Source organism: Oryx dammah, unplaced genomic scaffold (genome assembly GCF_014754425.2).
Source record: "Oryx dammah isolate SB20612 unplaced genomic scaffold, SCBI_Odam_1.1 HiC_scaffold_7, whole genome shotgun sequence".
Lineage (NCBI taxonomy): Eukaryota > Metazoa > Chordata > Mammalia > Artiodactyla > Bovidae > Oryx > Oryx dammah.
The window spans coordinates 34528171-34550767 of record NW_024070191.1 but is presented as its reverse complement, the minus strand read 5'-3'; the positions used below and the strand labels follow the sequence as shown (position 1 = coordinate 34550767).

At 44.3% G+C, this 22597-nt stretch overlaps 1 protein-coding gene and 1 non-coding gene across 3 annotated transcripts in view; both read left to right on the top strand.

Moving 5' to 3' along the window:
- The first annotated feature begins 298 nt into the window (after nucleotides 1-298).
- Nucleotides 299-22597, top strand: part of ZMAT4 (zinc finger matrin-type 4) — a 288438-nt gene continuing 266139 nt past the window's right edge. For both annotated transcript variants that reach the window (XM_040243115.1, XM_040243114.1), the window contains exon 1: nucleotides 299-400. In XM_040243115.1, coding sequence (XP_040099049.1) covers nucleotides 299-400 — 102 coding nt within the window. The remainder of the gene's footprint in view (nucleotides 401-22597) is intronic.
- TRNAC-GCA lies at nucleotides 18682-18753 on the top strand. The gene has a single exon. It is a non-coding gene; the product is annotated as a tRNA-Cys (tRNA).

The following is a 22597-nucleotide window of genomic DNA, read 5'->3' as shown; positions in this document are numbered from 1 at the left end:
ATAAATTCTTAGCAATACAGTAGACGTAAGTCTGATTTGTCATACATAGAAAACTAAAGTTGGATTTCAGGTTTTCAGAGTATCAGCCAAGCTGTTGAACATTTATGAGAAAATGGTTCCCTGTACACTTTCTAAAGGTGACTGACATGGTCACCCTAAAGGTGTGGGGAGATCTTCCCGGCTGTCACCATTGTTGGAGCTGGTACCAGGCTCCTGGCTTCATCACACCCTTAATGTCCTACATCAACACCATGGTGGTGGATTAATCTCTCTTTTCTGTTGATTCTCTTTTAGCCTGATGAAGTCCTCCGATATCGATCAGGACTTATTCACAGACAGTTACTGCAAGGTGTGCAGCGCACAGCTGATATCGGAATCTCAGCGTGTGGCCCACTACGAGGTAAGAACACCTTTTCCCACTCAGGGTGTTCAGATGGAGGAAAGAGCAGCCTGAGTCAAGGTCGTGGGGCTTGAGGGTTCTGCCTCTGGACTTGGGGCAGATCTGAAGAACCACGGGGCTTGAGCACACAGTCTGAGATCAGGTCAGGACAGAGGTGCACACGTGGGGTTGCAAAGAGGGCTGAGGATGGCATTTTCAGGCCCCTGGTGGTTTCCCAGGTCCTGCTTTTTCCTTTGGACCTCAGCCCCGCCGGGAACCCAGTGGGCTTCCTCTGCTTGTTGAATCTGTCACTGCTCATCTCTGAAGTTCCTTCCAGGGCTGCATGAGCGCCAGCTTCTCTGTCCTTCTCTGACGCTTGAAGGAAACCTCAGAGGCCCTTTCTCCATTGCTAGAGGGGTACACGGCAGCAGCAGGGGCCCAGAACCACATCCTTCTGCCTTCTGGCTGCTGCTCCCGAAAGGTTTATCAGCAGAAAGACGTCCCCTGCAGGGAGATAATCGAGTTTTAAAGTCCAAATATTCTTGAAGGACATAACTCAGTGGCTTTGACTTTTTAGGATGGGGGCTCAAAAGGCTGCTTTTTGATCCTTTTTTTGGGAAGAGAGGATCAGAGGAGAGAGATCGACCCGTTTCTGAGGGGGGAGTGGGGGGCACATGTGGAGAAAAGGGGCCCCTGGTCCCCCAGATGCTGCCCAGGGCCTGTAGCTGTGCAAGAGAACACACACCAGTGAGAACACGAGCTTTCAAGGGTAATAATTTGTAAGTAATTTTAGATTGGAGGGCTTAGCCAGCAATTTTCTTTTTGTCTGTCGCATCTGACAAATGCCAGTCGTCACTGTCACTCACCACACTCCTCTGAGTCTCGGATTCCTCCGAGCACAGGGAAAACAATAATAATTGCACGCACACGCAGACACCCCGGGACCCGTTCCTTGGCCCCTGTGTGCTCCTCAGGGTTTTGTGGTGGCCAGATGAGAGCCCTTGAAATGGTTATTTGCGTGAATGCTTTGGCAGCTAGAACGTGTGCCCACCATGCAAAATTACATTGTTTCTCATTATCTACTCTGTGGCAGCAGTGTTTGGACGATGGCAAAGAAAACTAGCTCTTCAGAGGAAAACTTTAAAAAAATCAGCCTCTGCAAAAAAAAAAAAAAAAAAAAGTCAGCATATTCTTTTGTCAGTAGGCAATCAAGTGGAAGAAGAAGAAAATGTGAACACAAAAGGGTGATCTAAAGTGGAAGGTAGCCATCTTTTGAAATAAGAATCTCTAAATTCATTAGATATTGCTTTGTAAACGCATATGGTTTTTTATTAATTCCATTTCTTCATTGAAGGAAACTCAGGGTATTTGTTCCTGCTCTGAAATTCCATAGCCCACTATGTTCTCTCTTTATGAGACCTTTTGGGTTCCCTTTTTAATCATTTTACTAGATTCTAGTAAGGAGCTTCCCTGATAGCTCAGTTGGTAAAGCATCTGCTTGCAATGCAGGAAACCCTGGTTCGATTCCTGGCTTGGGAAGATTGGCTGGAGAAGGGTTAGGCTACCCACTCCAGTATTCTTGGGCTTCCCTTGTGGCTCAGCTGGTAAAGAATCTGCCTGAGATGTGGGAGACCTGGGTTTGATCCCTGGGTTCAGAAGATCCCGTGGAGAAGGGAAAGGCTACCCACTCCAGTATTCTGGCCTGGAGAATTCCATGGACTGTATATAGTCTGTGGGGTCAGAAAGAGTCCGACATGACTGAGTGACTTTCACTACTAGATTCTTATCACCAGAAACAGAGTTTATTCATCTACTCTTCCGTAATTCCTGAAACAGTGTCTGCCTATCAGAGCCACTCACTGAACTTTTGTTTACAAAAATAACCTGGAGACTGTGTCCAGGCACTGTAATGTCAGAAAATCAAAAACATCAATTCTTCTTAAAGGAAAAAAAACAAACCTTAGCTGCCCAGTTACAGATTTAGTTATTTGAACTCAGGTTTCCTCTCACCATGCTGTACTGTCTATGGCCCAATCTAATGGTTTAGAAGATGCGTTAGGATTTGTTGCAAGTAGCACAGGTGAGCTTCCCTGGTGGCTCAGACAGTAAAGTCATCTGCTTGCAATGCTGGAGACCCGGGTTCCATCCCTGGTTTGGGAAGATCCCCTGGAGAAGGAAATGGCAACCGACTCCAGTACTCTTGCCTGGAGAACTCCATGGACGGAGGAACCTAGTAAGCTACAGTCCATGGGGTCGCAAATAGTTGGACGTGACTGAGTGACTTCACTTCCCTTTAGCACAGGTGAGATAGAGAGGTGAAAACAATCACATAGACCTTCGGTTAGCAGAGTTACACATCATCAGAACAACATGAGATGCATTCTGGTTAACCAGGGATGGGACCTCTGAGTGACGGTTCATGCCCTGCCTCCAGGCAGTGGTGGGCCCTTCCTTCAGGAGAAACAGGAGCTGAAAAGCTGCAGGGGGTGCAGAAATGGCTGAGTCAGGACCAAGCACACCTTGTGTAGTTGCTGGGCTCCCGGCTTTGGTTAGGAGAAATCCTTCATTCCTCATCTCCAGGAGGATGACCTCTATCTCATGATCCCCAAAGCTGTCTGAGAACAGATTTTCTGATTCAATTCATCTCCCCCCAACACACACCCCCTCTGCTGGAACTGAGTATAGAGTGGGTCTCTGTGAGTCTTGTGGCCAGAATTTGGCCTGTATACGCTGGTGCTGGATTAAATCTCCAAGATGGAGTTTGCCTCTTGATGAAAGTGAAAGAGGAGAGTGGAAAAGTTGGCTTAAAGCTCAACATTCAGAAAACGAAGATCATGGCAATTGGTCCCATCACTTCATGGCAGATAGATGGGGAAACAGTGGAAACAGTGTCAGACTTTATTTCTTTGGGGCTCCAAAATCACTGCAGATGGTGACTGCAGCCATGAAATTAAAAGACGCTTACTTCTTGGAAGGAAAGTTATGACCAACCTAGGTAGCATATTAAAAAGCAGAGACATTACTTTGCCAACAAAGGTCCATCTAGTCAAGGCTATGGTTTTTCCAGTAGTCATGTATGGATGTGAGAATTGGACTGTGAAGAAAGCTGAGCGCCAATGAGTTGATGCTTTTGAACTGTGGTGTTGGAGAAGACTCTTGAGAGTCCCTTGGACTGCAAGGAGATCCAACCAGTCCATTCTAAAGAAGATCAGTCCTAGGTGTTCTTTGGAAGGAATGACACTAAAGCCGAAACTCCAGTACTTTGGCCACCTGATGCAAAGAGTTGACTCATTGGAAATGACTCTGATGCTGGAAGGGATTGGGGGCAGGAAGAGAACGGGACGACAGAGGATGAGATGGCTGGATGGCATCACTGACTCGATGGACGTGAGTTTGGGTGAAACTCTGGGAGTTGGTGATGGAGAGGGAGGCCTGGCGTGCTGCGATTCATGGTGTCGCAAAGAGTCAGACACGACTGAGTGACTGAACTGAACTGAACTGAGAAAGACATAGCTTGATTGTTTTGCCAGACATAGGGGGCCACAGTGTGCTAATGCCCTCAAGATGGTGTGTCTGCCCTAGAGCAGGTATTGAGGAGTCTCACGGTGTTCAAGAAGTAGGGCGTGGCCAGCTTGTGAACACTCTTCTGATTGGTCAATGAGGAAGTTGTGGCGAGTCAGCATCATCAACTTCTGCTTCCAGTTGGTCTAGGATCTGCATCCGTGTGGGCAGCAGTTACCTTCTTCCACCTGCTGGGGGTTTCATTGTCTGCAAAATATCTCAAAGGACATGGTTGACAGCGTTATCTATAGCCCTTGAGGAAGAACTAAGGTCCTTGCCTTTTTTAAATGGCTAACATATTATTGTTTTGTTTTGCTTGACTGTTTTCCTTTCTGCATTTTCTCACTTCTCTGATTAAATTTATTCTTTGACTAAAATTTTTCTACAGACAAGAGGCAGGCAGAGGACGTGGACGGGGGTCTGTTCTGGGAAGACCCCATAGGATTATGTTTGTTACAGTCCCCAAACTCACATTGGTCGTGTGGTCACATTTACTCTCAATACTCTATCACTGATTTTTTACTTGAGTATGATTTTACTCTCAGTTTTACCAGATCATATTCCCAGCCCTCTATGGGGCAAATCAGTGACAATCTACTGTGTATTTTCTGCGTGCCCAGCACTGTTAGTGTTTGCTATCACAGGGCTTCTGGGTTATATCAGCAGTAGTCTCTGCCCCTAAGAAGCACATAAACTCCATTGGAAGGAAAAGCTATGAATACTTTGGTGTGGTACCTGTGTGTGTGATACCAAGAATAGAACCTGTAGATTCTGCTCCTAGGGAGAGGCTGATCTAATTTAATATAAACAAAGTGTCCATTCTTCTGTCCATTTGGCTTTGTGATACATATGCCGTGTGGTGCTATTAAATTTTTGGATCTTCGCAAATTCCAAATTCTAAAGGGTGAGTCATCACCAAGATCTGTTATGGTCAAGAGAGATTTGTGGAGGATGACATGAATTACCAAGGCTTCAGTGGATTGGGGTAGGAAATGGCAACCCACTCCAGTATTCTTGCCTGGAAAATTGCATGAACAGAGGAGCCTGGTGGACTGCAGTCCATGGGGTTGCAAGGAGTAGGACACGGCTGAGCATGCATGCACGATGGATGGTTTAAATGTAGTGATTACTGGAATAAGGGGACTTGGAATCTCCAAGGAGCCCTATGGAGACCAGCCTGATTGGACTCAAAAGGTTTTTGCTAGAGAGGCTGGCAGCACCTTCAGGTAGGGTAGGATTCAAGAGGTAAGGAAACGGGAACCTGGACTCTTCTGAGGCTCTCAAGTTTTTGAGAGCATAAAAAATAACTGAGCCTTTCTGACTGATAGCTTGTTTATGGTGGTCAAGATGTATTGTTGGGAAAAGAACAGTTCTTTATGTAAGTTTTGCCAAGAGCCCAGTGTGCCAGTCCACTGAAGTTGGAGAGAAAAAACACAGCAGATGTGTAATGGCTAATAGCTTCATGCCCCATTTAAAAGCCTGAACCTTTGTATAGGAGGACAGAACAACCTAATATATGTCTAATGGACCAAGCACTTCCATGCTATACTTTTAAGATCTCTTTTCGCATGTGAACTCTGGGAGTGAAAAAAGAAGAGACATAATGACATTATTGCTTTTCTTATTTGCTAAGCATTAATAACATGTTAATGTTTCAGTAGAAAATATAATTAGATGCTGTCTCTTCTCACTGGTTGAATAGTCTGAATCCATAGAACAAGTAGATTCAGCCAGAGAAGGGAAAGAGAAAGCTTTCAGATGAACATACCTGAATGTTACAGAAGTTAAAAATCATTTCCTAGTGAGGCCCCGAGGGAAGGCATGGTTTTCTAGGTACAGGAAGAAGAGCATCCCAACCCGATGAGAATTGAAGCCAAAAGGGCAGAAAGATTATTTCTTGGAGTAAAACTAGAGACAGAAGATGCATGATCAGATCTAGAAGGAAAGAGAAGACTCTTGTTAGGCAGACCCAAGGAAGGCAGTCATCACAGTGCCAGCCTGGAGTGCGTGTCTGTTCTGTGAACCCTAATATCCCTTGTGTTGTAATTAATCATTGTTTGTGAAATCCATGTCTCAGAGGCAGCTCCAGACAAGACGGTGAGCTTCCTGAGGGCACAATGCAGTCATGCCTTGTGTTTCTAATTTATTAATGTTTCTACACTTGGCCCATGGTTGTTGCTCACTGGCACTTTGAGGTTGATGAAGAGGCTGGGCCAGTACTGGTGGAGGAAGGTGGTGGGGCCGGTTTCACAGGAGCCTTGATGGCCACACCAGAAGAGGTGAGTGTAGACTGGAAGTCACTCGGTACTCAGAGCGACCTTCACGGTAGAGGTGACAGTTCCATAGTTACAGGAAAGACGGTTCTCCAAACTGATGGGAAAGTCTTCAACCATCTCTGAATCTCGTAGTAATGTGGGTTCTGGCAAGTGCACCCCGTTAGCTCACCCAGAAAAGTCAGAATCTAGTATTTCTCTCATCAGTAGCAGCAGGCACTGGGGCATACTGAACAGATTGCTCGGTTTCACCTGCTTTGATGGCCTTCCAGCACAACTCTGGCCTTCCCTAGCTTCTGTCTAAAATGGGGAATAGCCAAAGGGCACTTTCCTAGTCTCTCTGGGTCAAATAGTAAATGGGACATAAGTGTTTTGTGGGTAGAGCCAACAGGGTAAACCCGAGGTCCCTAATAAGTGCTGATTAGTGTCTTTACCTTTTAGTGCTAACAGTGCCTCTATTTGGGGCTTCCCTGGTGGCTCAGTGGTCAAGAACCCACCTGCCAATGCAGGAGGCATAAGAGACATGGGTTTGATTCCTGGATCAGGAAGCTACGCTAGAAGAGGGCATGGCAACCCACTCCAGTATTCTCGCCTGGACAATCACATGGATGGAGGAGTCTGGCAGGCTCCAGCCTATGGGGTCGCAAAGAGTCGGACACGATTGAAGTGACTTAGCACAGCACAACGTCTCTGTTACTTCCTCGCTCTTTGTTCCTCACCCCTTTGTCTCCACTTTGCTTCTTCTCTGGGCTAATTGCCTGAGTGAGCGGGCAGGCTAGACAGCTCCTGACCCACGTATGAGATTTAGGGGTCAATAGTGTGTTCTGTTTCTGCAGCCCATTGGACCTGCCAGGTGCCAGGCTAACTGGAGGGCCTTTATCCTCACACCTCTCCTGGTGATGCTGGTGATGTGCTCTGGGAGATGCGAGGACTAACTGGGGGAGGATAACAAGAGATCCTTATCTCTTGTTCCTGTGTACAGAGGTGCTTCGTGTGCACTGTGCATTGAGAACCTCTGTTTTCTCTTCAGATCTCTTGGAGTCACGGCATGCTTAATTTATCCCAGATGCTTTTATTATTAATAATACAATTATCGGTGCATCTGCTGGGGCTAAAGCAGCTCTTAACTACCTTTCATCATGTCTTTGATTGCCTGATACTCTACAAAGTCAGTTTCTTGATCATTTCAGGGAACTCTCTCGAGCTTTTGTGAAATTTGTAGCCATTCTTTTGTTTTTCCACTGTTTATTCCAGCAGGTCTGGTCGTTCTACCTTTTATCAGTTATTGGCCAAAACGGTTCATGGGCACATAAAGTGAATGCTTATTAGAGAAGCTACAGCGAAATAAACAATACGAGGCAAGGAACACACTCAACTCCAGAAGACACGGACACTGACCGAGAGCAGTTATCAGATTCTGTGCTTAATGCTCATTGGTTTAGAGTGGGTGGTTGATGAGTTTTCATTTGCTGAGAGCATATGACATTGCTCAATGGACTTTAGAAGCCAGGCCACACTCCATTGGCTAGAACTCAATTACATGGTCCCATTTAACCTCCGAGGAAGTAGGGGAATGCTCTTTAAACACGCAAGGGAAAAAAATGGGTGCAGCAAATACCTAGGGTCATCTTTGCCACGTCAACCCCTCTGGTCCCCATCACAGTCTTCCTGTGGCAGGTGGAGAACATGCATCTCCTCTCCGTGGCGACAAACCCCAAGTGCTACCCAGTCACTGCCAACAGCTCAGATTTCAGGATCTCCAGGAGGGGGGTGGGTCTCCCTATCAGCTGCGGATGTGAATCCTGTTGGCTCAACAACCTATGACCAGAAGGGAAACGATGCTTCTTCTCCTCTTCACTTGAGAGCAATGAAGGCAGTGGAACATTTTCCATCAGAAAAAGGAAGAAAAGAAGGCAGAGTAACCACTAGTTCACAGCAGAGTTGGCATCTTGCCGTGCAGGCGTTGGGAAGTTTCTCTCTGCAGGGAGTTGGGGAAGTTGCCCAAACAGATTCTGATCTTGGCCTCTGGGAGGGAGTTTCTTTTTCATTTTTCCCAATGACCCCTGGCTCTGCCCCCAGAGCACATCCCTGTCCATCCATTGTCCTCCTGGTTACACGTGAGATGAATCCTGGATCCTCACATCCTCCTTGGGGACCGCCAGCATTCACAGCCCACTTCCTGCCTGAGATTGATTTAAGGCTTGGAGATCATTCAAAGCTTTTCTAATTCAAGATCATAACAGCTTTAGTAATACAATTCTCTCAGTGATACAGAAGGCTTCTGATTTGTTTCCTTTCAGAAAGCACTGCATGTCATAACCATACGATTTTTCCTAGACGTAATTTCAAGGCTGTTTATTTTATTACTTCCTCACCTCTGTGCCTCTATTTTTCAGTTTAATGGTGGCTACCCTGAGGTTATCTGAAAGTGGGTGGAAAGACCACATCCTTAATCTGATTTTTGCCACAGGTCTGAGTCACAATGTGTAACTGAGAAATCTCAGAGTTTCCAACAGACACAGTCTTTTAGAATGACAGAGAGGGAAGAGGGAAGGGCATGACAGGGGTAGGAGGTTAAGAGGTACTAACTACTATGTATGAAATAAACAGGTGGAGTTCTCTGGTGGTCTAGTGGTTAAGAATCTGCCAGGGGACACAGGTTCGATCCTGGGTCCAGGAGGATGCTACTTGCCACAGGGCAGCTAGGCTCATGTGGCACCACTACTGAGCCTGTGCCCCACAACAAGAGAAGCCCCTGCAATCAGGAGCCCGTGCACCGCAACTAGAGAGGCGCCTCCATTCCCTGCAACTAGAGAAGCCCCGTGTGCAGCAGTGAAGTCCCAGCACAGCCAAAATATATACATAAACAAACTTAAAAAAAAATAAGCTACAAGTAAAAAGAAGAGAATAAGCTATGAAGATGTATTGTTCAGCACAGGGAACATCGCCTATGTTTTATAATAGCTATAAATAGAGTATGAGCTATAAAAATTTGAGATCAGTGTGTTGCATGCCTGAAATTAATAAAATATTGTAAAGCAACTATACTTCAATTTTTAAAAAAAAGTTGAAATTAATGACATCTCTTACTTTGAAGTGACTAGAAGCAATTAGCAAATGACTTTTCCAACTCTCTAGGTCTCAAATTTCTGGAATAGCTATATTTAGTTGATTTCTATTTGCTAGTGTATCAGTGACACATCATATTAATAGTTCTTGTAGTTGATTCTTTTATAAAAAACATGCCCAACCATCAATAACAGACAAGTAGACATTACCTGTTCATCTAACAAGGTAACATGTAACCAGGCAATCTCTTTTTTCCATCCTGTTCTAGTTCTTTTAGAATCCTAACCACCTCTGAGTGCAGACCATCCAGTTCTTTCATCATAAGCTCCAGAGGCAGGTCTGCGCTCCAGGGTATTGTAGGCAGTAGCTTTTGCCAGTAATGACCTGGATCTGCTCTACAAGTCCCCTTAACGCTCCACCTGCTAAGCCAGTGCCAAATATATATATTTTTTGTTAAGGGTGAACCCCCATTTCTATCTCAGGCAAGGTGGGCTAAAATGCAGTCACAAAAATCTCAGCATCTTAGAAATAAATGTTATGGTTGCCCATGTTGTAGCCCATTGTGGGTTAGCAGAGGGCGTTCTGTACCATGCAATTATTTAGGACTAAGATTGACCGAGGCTCCACCATCTTGGCTCCTGACAAAGATGACAGATAGTTGCTCTGAGTATCCAAGTCCAGTTGGCATCTGGGGAACTGATAGACAATGTGGGTGACTCTGCAGGACATTTTAGGGTCCAGGTGTGCAAGTGACAATGCCATACCTACTCAGCTTCTACTGGCCGGAGTTTAGTCCTGTCTTTTCTTCTGTCTGCATGCGAGGCTGGGCAAGGTGGTTTAGCTGGGTGCCCAGGAGGAACGTGAATCCTGTCTGGTGAACATGCAGCATCGCCTCTGTGCATGATGTGCGTGTGTTGCTAGAGAGGGCTTGGTGGTTAGGGCCTGCTATGGGTTTGTTGCGGGTAGAGAGTGGGTGGGAGAAGAAAGAGGAAGAGAAGAAAGGCTGCTCATCCTCTAGGGAGTGCTTTGGGCAAACAGACGCATAGGAGACCACGCTGGAAATCAAGTGCCCGGGGGCCACTGTGAACTGGATGCCGACTTCATTTCCAGGCTGCGTGGAAAGCTGAAGCCACCGTGTGTCATTTAAGAGACAAAGGAATAAAATGCTATTAACTGAGAACGTTTTCTTCAACTCCTCTGACTTAATTGGTCAAGCACAGAGGTGGCCTAGTTGGAGTTCGGCACCCCTGTCGGCTCTCAGCTGGTGTCCTGCATGCACTTGTGTGTCTGAAGGTGTGTTCCCGATGTATCCGTGGAGAGAGATGTACTCCACGTCCAGCTGCTCCTCCATCATCTTGTTCTTCGTTGGAGTTTGGAGCCTGTGTTCTGAGCGGTGTGTCTGGTTGTAGGCTGCTCCCTGCCTCTGCTCTGCCTTCTCAGCCCCCCCTCAGGTCTCCCAGAATCTGAGCTCTGGGCACCTTGGGTGGTGAGCAGCCCACCCACCCCACACTCAAGGGTCTGGGAGCCATCCCAGAGGGGCGGCTCTCCGTCTGCAGGCGGACGTTAGGGACCTGCCCTGGGTTCAGCATCTGCTCAAGATGGATGTTTGAGAGAAATTTCTCTTTGCTCTCCCTTGTTCTTCTGCTTGAGAGGCCGCTTTGTCACCTGCCCCCCGACTCTGATCTTGTTTCATGCTTTGCTTTATCCACCAAATTCAAGGCCATGTCCAGCAACAGGATTCTGTGAGAGCCTTTCTTGTGCTCACTTTACCCCTGTATGCTATGCTGCTCTTTTCCCTGTTTTATTTTAAATCTGTACCTCTCAATTATTTGTTTCATCCTTTTGCATTAGAGGTGGATGTTGTTTTGATATGATGTCTTATAGTCTTTGAGGAAAATAGCGGGGGATAAACGTATTAATATTTAATCTTTGTTTTTAACATTTTATTCATTTTTTGGAAGAAAGGGACAAATTTATAGGGCTCAAACTTTTTAAAATGTGGAAGGGTTCTTACACTTAATCCCATCTCTCAACTCCCAAACTCTCCATCTCAGAAGAATCAGAGGTGACTGATTTTCTTGGAAGTGATCTATGCATATCAAAGCAACTTAATTTTTAGAATATTTTTATTGGAGTATAGTTGATTTACAGTGTTGTATTAGCCTCAGGTATACAGCAGAGTTTCTCAGTTATATTAATGCAGGTGCATATGTGCTTTATTGTGGGTAGTTACTTAGTCACATCTGACTCTCTGCCACCCCATGGACTGCAGCCCACCAGGCTCCTCTGTCCTTGCCGTGCCCTCCTTCAGGGGATCTTCCTGACCCAGGGATCGGATCCAGGTCTCCTGCATTGCAGCCGATTCTTTACCATCTGAGTCACTGGGGAAGCTCACGTATGCATATATTCTCTCTTTTTATGATTCTTTCCCCATATAGGCCATTACAGAGGATTGAGTGGAGTTCCTGTGCTGTATAGTAGCTCCTTATTAGTTATGTATTTTATACATAGCAGTGTACATACGTCAATCCCAAACTCCTAATTTCTCCCCACCTGTAGCCATTAGTTTCTTTTCTACATCTGTGACTCTATTTCTGTTTTGTAAATAAGTTCATTTGTACCACCTTTTTAAGATTCCCACATATAAAAAATATCATCTGATATTTGTCTTTGACCTATTTCTCTCAGTATGCCAATCTCTAGGTCCATCTATGTGGCTGCAATTTAATTTTTCCTTTCATTTACTTTCCACAAATGCATGCTAGAGCCTCCATGTTTCATCTGTTTTAATTGTGGCTTAGATTCTCATGATACGATATCACCACTTGTAAAGAAAACACCTGACTGAATTGACTGATGACTCCTTGGCAGCCTTGATAAAACTCTGGTAGCAGGAAAATGCTCTCCATGCACCCTCGGTGTGTGAAGCGAATGTCAGTTACTTTTCAGATCCTGGCTCCTACTGACTGGCTGTTGACAGTGACATGTTTTCTTCCAGTTTTCCATTCTCGGCATTCCCTTGAAAGCATATGAATTTCTGATTTCCGAGTCGCTGAACCATCTGGGCTTGTGGATTTTTAGAAATATTTATTTATTTACCTTATTATTATAATTATTAATTTAACTGCATTGGGTCTTAGTTATGTCTTTCAGGGTCTTTTGTTTTGGTTGAGGGACTGTCTTTCTAGTTGCATTGCGTGGGCTCATCTGCTGTGCAGCCTGTGAGATCTTAGTTCCTTGATCAACGATCAAACCCATGTCCCCTGCGTTGCAAGGCAGATTCTTAACCAGTGAACCACCAGGAAAGTTCCTGGGCTTGCCAATTTTTAAAGAAGATGTTATTAGCAGGCCGGGGGTTCTTAAAGGTTGATGACCCAAGGAAGTGTGTTGGAGCCCTGCTCTAAGCCATGTGTTTTGCCCAGGTTTCTTCTGATGTTTGGAGAAGGTGCTGAGGGCATCACCCATGACTTGAGCCTTCTGCTTTAATTTTGAATGGCATTTTTGTAACTTTGAATTCCATCTAACTTTGCATTCCATCCCTTTCCCCAAGGATCATCGTTACAAAGACATAGCTCCACCTACTCATGCAGGACCCCTGCCTCCTTCAAACTGCCCCCTCCTGTCTGCAGCCCTTTGCTCGCTGTCCCATCCTTCAGGTTTCCTGGCCTCTGGGGAGGTCAATGCCTCCACGATGCCAGCTGCTGGGAAACCTCTCCCGTCCACACACTCCACTGATTCAGATATAGAAACAGCTCTACCCTCACCTTGAAAAACCTAAAGGCGGCTGCCAAGTGGTAGATTTCACTGAAACAATAGGAAAAATAGAGTAGAACTCCTTTCTGTCTCTGCTACAAATCCTCCTCGTCTTGCACTGGCCTTGCAGTCCCGAACTTTGCCCTTCCCTAAGGATGTTTCCAGAGAAGGCAATGGCAACCTAATAGTCTTACCTGGAAAATCCCATGGACGGAGGAGCCTGGTGGGCTGCAGTCCATGGGGTTGCTAAGAGTCGGACACGACTGAGCGACTTCACTTTCACTTTTCACTTTCATGCATTGGAGAAGGAAATGGCAACCCACTCCAGTATTCTTGCCTGGAGAATCCCAGGGACAGAGGAGCCTAGTGGGCTGCCGTTTATGGGGTCACACAGAGTCGGACACGACTGAAGTGACACAGCAGCAGCAGCAGCAGGGATGTTTCCCCATCTTCCAGTTCCAGAAATCTGACTTGACCATTGTTTTCATTAATTCCTTGTAGCTACCAACTTACCGGTAGTACGTGTCCCTTCTGGAAATGAAACCTTTCCGGGTTTGGCCCTCGATGAGATCTCTCATCTTCCTTGCCAGTTTCCCTGGGCCCTAAAGCAGCCCCCTCATTTAACCTGGGGGATTCTATGGGATTCTGTCCCTTGCTTTAAAGCAGTAGCTTCTTTTTCCACTTGGTAGAAACTGTCGTGCTCCCTCGTGGCCCACCTGCTAAATTCCTCATTTCGTACTGGTGGAGTGAGTTCACTTGGCTCATCTTCAGAGCAGGCAGAGCTGCCCTGAGGTAGAAAGAGGGCTTCTGGTGTTCTCAAGGTCAGAGGCTGCCTTGTAGGGATAATCTTAGCTATATCGCTTCACCTGGGCACCCGTCCAGAGTCTAGAATTTAGTTCCCCCTCTTACTCTGAGAAGGCTAGGTGTCCTCTTTCCTTTCACTCACACTTCTTATGCCCACTTCCCCTGCATCCACACTGGTAACCATTTTATTAGGGTTGACATGTCTTTTTATTTGTATTATGTTCTTTGAAATGTATATTGCCTTGTGGGTGTGTATGTTTTATTTACGTATTTGTTTATTTTTTAATTAATTATTACTGGAGTATAGCTGCTCTCAGTGTTGTGTTAGTTTCTTCTGTATGACAAAGTGAGTCAGCTATTCGTGTACATGCATCTCCTCTTCTTTTCGATTTCCTTCCCACCTAGGTCACCACAAAGCGCTGGGGAGAGCCCCCTGCACTGCACAGGAGGTTCTCATTAGTTACCTGTTTCCTAGGCAGCATCAACAGTGTGTAGATGTCAGTCCCAATCTCCCGACTCATCCCCCCGCCCCTTCCCCTCCTGGGTGTCCCTGTGTTTGTTCTCTATGTCTGTGTCTCTATTTCTGCTTTGTCAATAGGCTCATCGGTACCAGCTTTCTAGATTCCACATTTAAGTGATATTGTGTGATATTAAGTGTCTCTCTTTCTGACTGACTTCACTCCATATGACAGGTTCTAGGTCCATCCACATCTCTGCAAATGGCACTATTTCTTTCTTTTTATGGCTGAGTAATATTCCATTGTGTGGTCTTCCCAGGTCGCACAGTGGAAAAGAGCCCAGCTGCCACTACAGGAGATGGCAAGAGATGTGGGTTCAATCCCTGGGTGGGGAAGATCCCCTGGAGGAGGAAATGGCAACCCACTCCGGAATTCTTGCCTGGAAAATCCCACAGACAGAGGAGCCTGGTGGGCAGCAGTCCATGGGGCCGCACAGAGTCGCACGTGGCTGACCAGCTGAGCACAGTACACACGATATTCCGTGGTGCACACACGGTATTCCGTATACACATGGTGTATATGTACCACGTCTTCTTGATCCATTCCTCTGCTGACAGACATTTAGGTTGTTTCTTTGCCTTGGCTCTTGTAAACAGTGCTGCTCGGTGTAGTTTGGCATGACTTTTATTCTAACGTGGTTTTAGATTTATGGGAAAGTTGCAAATATAGTATGCAGTGGTGTTGTGAACCCTGACCCCATCTCCCTTGCTGTTAACGTCTCGAGTTACTATGGTACCTTCGTCACGGCTAAGAGACCAAGACTGATGCGTGATCATTATTTTATAATGTGCATCATCAAGTATGAAGTCCATTCTTTATTCAGATTTCCTTAGTTTTTACCTCATGTGCTTTTCCAGCTCTAGGATCCTGTCCAGGATTCCAGGTTACACCTAGTCATAGAGTGTCCTTAGGCTCTTGTAGATGTGACAGTTTCTCTGGCTTTTTTTTTTTTTTTTTATTATGTGTTTATTTGGCTGTGCCGGGTCTTAGTTGCAATGTGTGGGATCCGGTTCACTGACCAGGACTGAAACCTGGGCCCCTTGCATTGGGGGCAAAGAATCTGAGTCACTGGACCACCAGGGAAGTGCCTGACTTTCATTGTTTGTGGTGACCTTGATAATTTCTAGGGTTCCTGGCCAGACGTTTGGTAGAAGGACTGTCCGTGGATGTTTGTTTGCTGCGCTTCTCATGGTGAGAGGGGTTGCTGGGTTCTTGGTGGGGAGGATCCCAGACGTGAAGTGCTGTTCCCGTCACGTCGTTTCCAGCGTCTGGTTATCAAGTGGCTGCGTCCCTGGTGATGGAGACCTTGAGCTCCTGGCTCTGGATACTGTTCGTATCTTTCTCCACTGCAAATGTACCCTTTCCTCCTCTTCTGGGTTGCAGTCTTTGGAAGGAAGACATTATGCACGGTGCAGGCATATATTCTTAATGGCGTCATGATGTGGGCTTCATTCTTCTCTTGCTGTGATGTTCAGCAGGATGCGTTTAAGCATCATCTCTGTTGCTGCATGTATGTCTAATATCTTCCCCCTTCCTGCTGCTCAATACTCTTTAGTGCGCATCTCTCATATTGTGACTTTTCCATTCCTTCAGCGGTGGACACTTAGATTGCTTCCAGTCCCTCATGCACATAAGTGATGGTGGACAAACATTCTGAACAATGTTTCCTAAAGGACACATTGGGTGTTTTTCTGAGCTGCACATGCAGGCCTAAAGGGCCCTTGTGCCTCAGAAGCCCCGTTATCTCTTACTTTTACTGAGCCTCACTCAGGAAAGAGTTGGCATGCTTTGGGTCCCCCAGCCACATTTCTGACAATAACTGGCTTTGTCTGGCTTTCTCATTTTGTTCTAATCTAGTTGCTTTGTGATATCGTGTCACATGAAATTGCATTTCTCTAATTATTATAAAGCCTGAACAACTGTTTGTATACATTCTAGCCCTTTTAAAAGATACAAAAGTATTAGAATTTTTATTAAATGCTATAAATCAAATCAATAGGCTCAGAGAAAAATAACATCAGTGGATAGTGAAAAATGCACTCAGTACAATTCAGCATCAATTTCATGTTTGGCTATGTTCTTTACTAGTTTTCTGTGCACAAAAGATGTATTTCCTTGATAATTTGAAAGAACTAATAGAAAAAATTCATTCTGAAGGTTTTTCTTTTTTTAAATAATGATTTGGTAACCTTCCATTTCTTGGCTATGAATGATTATTGCTCTATTCAGATTTTGCTGATTTTCTTAAGTCATTTTATTAAATTAATTTTCCTAGAAGATTCTCTATTTTTTAAGACTGATTCTTATAGATGAAATTAAATAGACCTCTACCACAATTAATTATTCTTTTTTCTAGCTGTTATAATAGCTTTATTAAAAAAAAAGCTTTTTATTTTATATTGGAGTGAACAGCAAAGGGATTCAGCCATACATATACATATATCGATTCTCCCCCAGACTCCCCTCCTATTCAGCCAACCACAGAACATTGAGCAGAGTTCCTTGTGCTCTGTAGGACCTTGTTGGTTATCCATTTAAAATGTAGCAGTGTGTACATACCCATCCCAAGCTTCCTAACTATTCCTACCTCCAATCTCCTCCCCCACCCCAAACAAGTTTGTTCTCTAAGTCTTTGAGAAACTGTTCTACTGAAGTCAGGCAGAGAAAGAGAAATAGCATATGACATCCCTTATATGCAGAATCTAAAAAGATATTTAGACATTTTTTGATAGAAATGAATTAAAAAAAATAGAAACAGATTCACAAACTTTCTAATTAGCTCTTTTGCTTTCCTTTTCTTGTTGCTGATTGCTTTTCCTATTGTCAATTTTTCTATCGGTATTCTTGTGTTTTTCTTTTTGATTTCCTCATATATTCCTCCTTGGGTTTGGACATTGGAAATACCTTATCCCATTCAGTCATCTGCCTGCCAATGCAGGAGACACTGGGGACACAGGTTCTATTCTTGGGTCAGGAAGATCCCCCGGAGAAGGACATGGCAACCCACTCCAGCATTCTTGCTGGAAAGTCCCTTGGACAGAGGAGTCTGGCAGTCTGCAGTCTCTGGGGTTGCAAAGAATTGGGCATAACGTAGCTCTCATGCACATAACACATATTCAGTCATCTTCTTATTATGTCTGCTCTTGATGACCTTTGTTAATTTTATTTGTTGAACTTGTTCATTTTTACATGATACATTTAATAAACTTTTTCCTCTGTGTTTTCCTTAAGAAATTCTTCATTGATTGGTCACAAACGCATTAAGTATCCCAGCTCCTATTAATTTGACACTTCTGTTTTCACATTCATGCCTTTAACTCTATTTGGAGTCTACCTTTGTATAGTGTATAAGGTGTGAATCAACTTTGGTTTTCCTCCATACAGTGAACCACTCTTCCTACCACCATCTACGGTCCATTCATTCACCATGGTGTGGTTCAGTTCAGTTCAGTTGCTCATTTGTGTCCAATCTTTGCGACCCCATGGACTGCAGCACGCCAGGCTTCCTTGTCCATCACCAACTCCTGGAGCTTGCTCAAACTCGTGTTCACTGAGTCAGTGATGCCATCCAACCATCTCATCCTCTGTCATCCCTTTCTCCTTCTGCCTTCAATTTTTCCCAGCATCAGGGTCTTTTCCATTGAGTCAGTTCTTTGCATCAGGTGGCCAAAGTATTGGAGTTTCAGCTTCAGCATCCGTCCTTCCAATGAATATTCAGGACTGACTTCCTTCAGGATGGACTGGTTGGATCTCCTTGCAGTCCAGGGGACTCTCAAGAGTCTTCTCCAACACCGCAGTTCAAAAGCATCAATTCTTCAGCACTCAGCTTTCTTTATGGTCTTTATAATGTGGTTGGTGTCACCTTTATCATCTGTTCATTTTCCAGTCGTCCTTGTCTCCAAACCAGACCTTTCTATTCTGCCCCATGGTTCTGTCTATCCAGGCCAGTCAGTACAGGATTTAATTACTGTGAGTTGGTGATGTCTTAATATCTGAGAGAGACCAGTCATACTTCTTTCCTCTTTCACTGCAGAGCTGTCTTGGATAGTTATGCATTGTCCTGTTGTGCTGTTCATATTCATGCTTGACTAAGTGTACACACTCAGTTGAAATTTTGACTGGAATTCCATCACATTGAAGAGTGAATTTCAACAGAATGTGTACCTTTATAGTATCAAGTCATCTTAAAGCAGGGGTATCTATCCATTTATTCAATTTACATTACAGTTTCAGTGAAATGTAACTCAACACATTATTGACCAGGGGATTTTTTTGCAGAAACTAATACCTGTGGCATTAATATGTCTCTGGTCAGTAATAGGTTTCCCTGGTGGCTCAGACGGTAAAGCGTCTGCCTGCAACGCAGGAGACCCAGGTTCAATTCCTGGGTCGGGAAGATCCTCTGGAGAAGGAAATGGCAATCCACTCCAGTACTCTTGCCTGGAAAATCCCATGGACGGAGGAGCCTGATAGGCTACAGTCCATGGGGTCGCAAAGAGTCGGACATGACTGAGCGACTTCATTTTCTTTCACTGGTCAGTAATGGGTTAATAAACACAGAACCTTTGAGCCTATATGCAACTGCTGGGTAATTTACTTCTCCATGATTATTTATTCCCTTCTATTCTTCTGTCAAGTTTTAATCACTCCTCTTCAACTAAATTGGAATTGTGATGAGGACTAAGGGTTATGCTTTTAATTTCTTCTCCCGCCTCTCACTGTATTTGAACCTAGAGGGTCATAATGAATGGCAGTTGTTATTTTTTTAAAGTTAATTGATATGCAGGATAAATACCCTAGAGAAGATAAATTTTTCCTGGCCTCCTCGTTTACAGTTTTGGTCTTTGATTTTCCCTCTTTACTGATTTTCTTGCCCATTCCATGCTTTTCTTTTGTTGGCTCCCCTGGGTGAGAATGTCTAATGTGGGTTTGTAACTGTAGCTCGTACCTCTCCCGCTTATCGAGTGAGGCTGAGCACTTTTTTTTTGCAGAGTGGTGCATTCCCTCTTGGGTTGAGCGGTGTCACTTAAGACTCAGCTGTGTCAATAAGTGACGGTGAGTCTTCGGCTTTATACAACTGCATTGCCAGCCATTAGAAAGGTGTTAACATTTATTGCCAAGCTGTCTCTTAAATATCCTGTAATAAAAAGCCAGTGTATGCAGTCTTTTTTCCCCCTCTAATTTCATCCTCAAGCTGCATTTTCATTACACATCTTCTTTTCAAAGTGCTGTAACATTTGTTATGGAAACCTTTATTGTTTCAGATGCTCCCGTGGTAGTCTTCTTTGATCTAGAGAACAAAAAAGTTTTAGTGAAAGAAAGTCATAGTAGATGCTTCTTTCTTTGGCTCATGGAGTGTTGGACCCCAGCCCTATTAGCTGTTTGGCTCTGTTTGCTCTTTAATTTCTTCATGATGATCCAGAAACGTGGTTGGACCTGCACCTCATCTGCTGCAGCTGCTGCTGCTGCTAAGTCGCTTCAGTCGTGTCCCACTCTGTGCGACCCCATAGATGGCAGCCCACCAGGCTCCTCCGTCCCTGGGATTCTCCAGGCAAGAACACTGGAGTGGGTTGCCATTTCCTTCTCCATTGCATGAAAGTGAAAAGTGAAAGTGAAGTCGCTCAGTTGTGTCCGACTCTTAGCAACCCCATGGACTGCAGCCTACCAGGCTCCTCCATCCGTGGGATTTTCCAGGCAAGAGTACTGGAGTGGGGTGCCATTGCCTTCTCTGCACCTCATCTAAACCCACATAATAAAGATGTATGATAATGAGGTTGTCCAAGTTGAAAAGCTGTTTGAACCTATGTCACCGTGCAAAGAATTCATCATGTTATTTGCTTTAGGGACTGTTTGTAATGAGAAGGCAAGACCCTGTTTGGAAGAAATAATTCAAAACTGGATAAGCTGAGGGTACTAAAAAGTGTGGTAGCCCTTGGCCCTGGGAGTTGGAGAACTCAGATGTCTTTGGAACGGCGTGGCATGTCAGAGATGACACACGGGGGCGTGGTGTTTAGGGACTAATCAATCTGCTGATTCTGTTGAGGTGGAAACAGAAGTTGATCTGATGTCACTGGGCTTCTGTGACATTTACAATTTCCCTTGAAATTTTTTCTGAGTGAAGGAATACCAAGTGTATGTTTACTACATTAGCACCTTAGAAACCAAAATGTGTTTGCTTAGGAAAGCAGTCTTGCAGCTGAAATATTAATGTGGCAGAGATAACACATTCTCTGTTTAATAAAAATGCAACTTCACGCTGGGTGGTAAAGACCAGGGCTATCCCTTCAGTCTTGGGAAGACGTGAAACTCCAAGTGCATAAATGGCTTCATGCCCACTCAGCACGCCCGGACTTCTGGGGGTTGTCTCCAGAATTCAAGAGGTCTTATTCTGCCCTCTGAAAATGTTCATCTGGGAAACTGCGAACCTCTTCAGCTTGCTTTTAATGCTGTTTAAGACACACTGGTCCATGGTCTTATATTTGGATCAGCCAAGTAGTATAGGATTCTAAGAGGTGGTTGACTCACTGCAATTTCTGAACATCTTCTTCTAAGTCAGGAGCCTGGTGATGAACACCTCTGATGTTTGTCTGCATTTATTCTCCCAACATATTTTTTGAACATTTCTGCTGTGTAAATGCAGCATAATCGTTTCCATTTTCCTCCTCTACGGGGAACCCTAGATGAAAAAGACAAAGCTCTGAGACTCATTTGGATAAAGTAGAAATGACAGCCATACAAATGAGAAGGTGAGGGAGTGTTAGGCAAGCGTAGGGATGTGTTATTTATCAGTGATTTAGGGTGACTTGGTTAGAAAGAAAATTCAGTTGGACTTCGTCTCTAATGAAATGTGGAAACTAAACTACCTGTGTCTTTTCTCTGGACTAGATTTGTACATTTTATATATTTAAAAATTAAAAGGGAGAAATACAGTTGTTTACTAGAGCAAAGACCTCATTATGGCAGCATGTTTCTGAAAATTAAGGTTACTCAAGGTCACACTTCAAGAAGCCTTGCTTCTCTGATCTTGGACACTTGTTCTGTGTATGACTGTGAGGAAGTGCTTATTCCTGTCTTTAGGAAAGAAAGTCAATTCAAATGCCCTGACTTAAAAAAGAAAAAAAAAGAAAACCAGAAACGAAGCCTCATGATGCCCTGTGTCTGCCTCTGTGGAGGTGGAGGTTGGCAGCTCTGAGATTCCAGGGAGTGTTGACACTGTTGACTGAACTGTCTGGATGCGAGGCATTTCGGGCTTCTCACACGTGGTACAATGATCTTGTGACCCTGCAAACATTTTTACTCTTCAAAATTTTTAATAATCATTTTAACGCATTTGTTTTGCCAGGTTTAAAGAGGAATCATGTTCCTTTTCTGTGGTTACACAAGATTTTTTTAATGGATTAAGATGTTAGATTATTAAATTACTGTTTCTCAGATAGGAATCATCAGATCCTTAAGAATACTATTCTTGTGGACACTTGAGAATTTCTTCTTTTACCTTGATTTGAGACACATTGCATCTTACAGCCCACAATTCAATTACTCCTTTGGGGGCTTAATACTTTTAAATTGCTTTTGTGTCCGTGGTCTCCAGATTTGGTGAAATGATGGTTTAGATGACTGGATGATCATTAGGCTGATGGATCTAACCATTGACTTTATCTGTTTTCTAAGTAGGTTGGTGCTGTTTTAAAATTTTTCTTTTATACTTTTATGTTTTTGACTAGCTGACTTTCTTTTATATGTTGAAATTGAAAACCACTTAAGAGAGCCTTCAGAGATCTCAAGAGAAAGCTCCAAAGGTGAAAGGAGTAGATCTATGAATTTGGAACAAAGAAAAAAAAAAAAAACAGTTTGTTTCCATTCTTGTCTGACTCTGTTCCTCTTTTTCCATTAGATATCAGAGATACAATATCTGTCTCTGTTGTCTGAGAGAGAAAAACAGAATTTTTGATGATCTGTTTTCTTTCTATCTATTAATATCTATCTATCTATCAATCAACAGAAACAGTCAAAGAAAGGGATGTGTGTGTGTGTTCAGTTGTGCCCGACTCTTTTCGACCCCATGGGCTGCAACCCACCAGGCTCCTCAGTCCATGGGATTTCCCAGGCAAGAATACTGGAGTGGATTGTCATTTTCTTCTCCAGGGGATCTTCCTGACCCAGGGATCAAACCTATGTCTTAGGTGTCTCCTACATTGGCAGGTAGATTCTTTACCACTGGGCCACCTGGGAAGCCACAG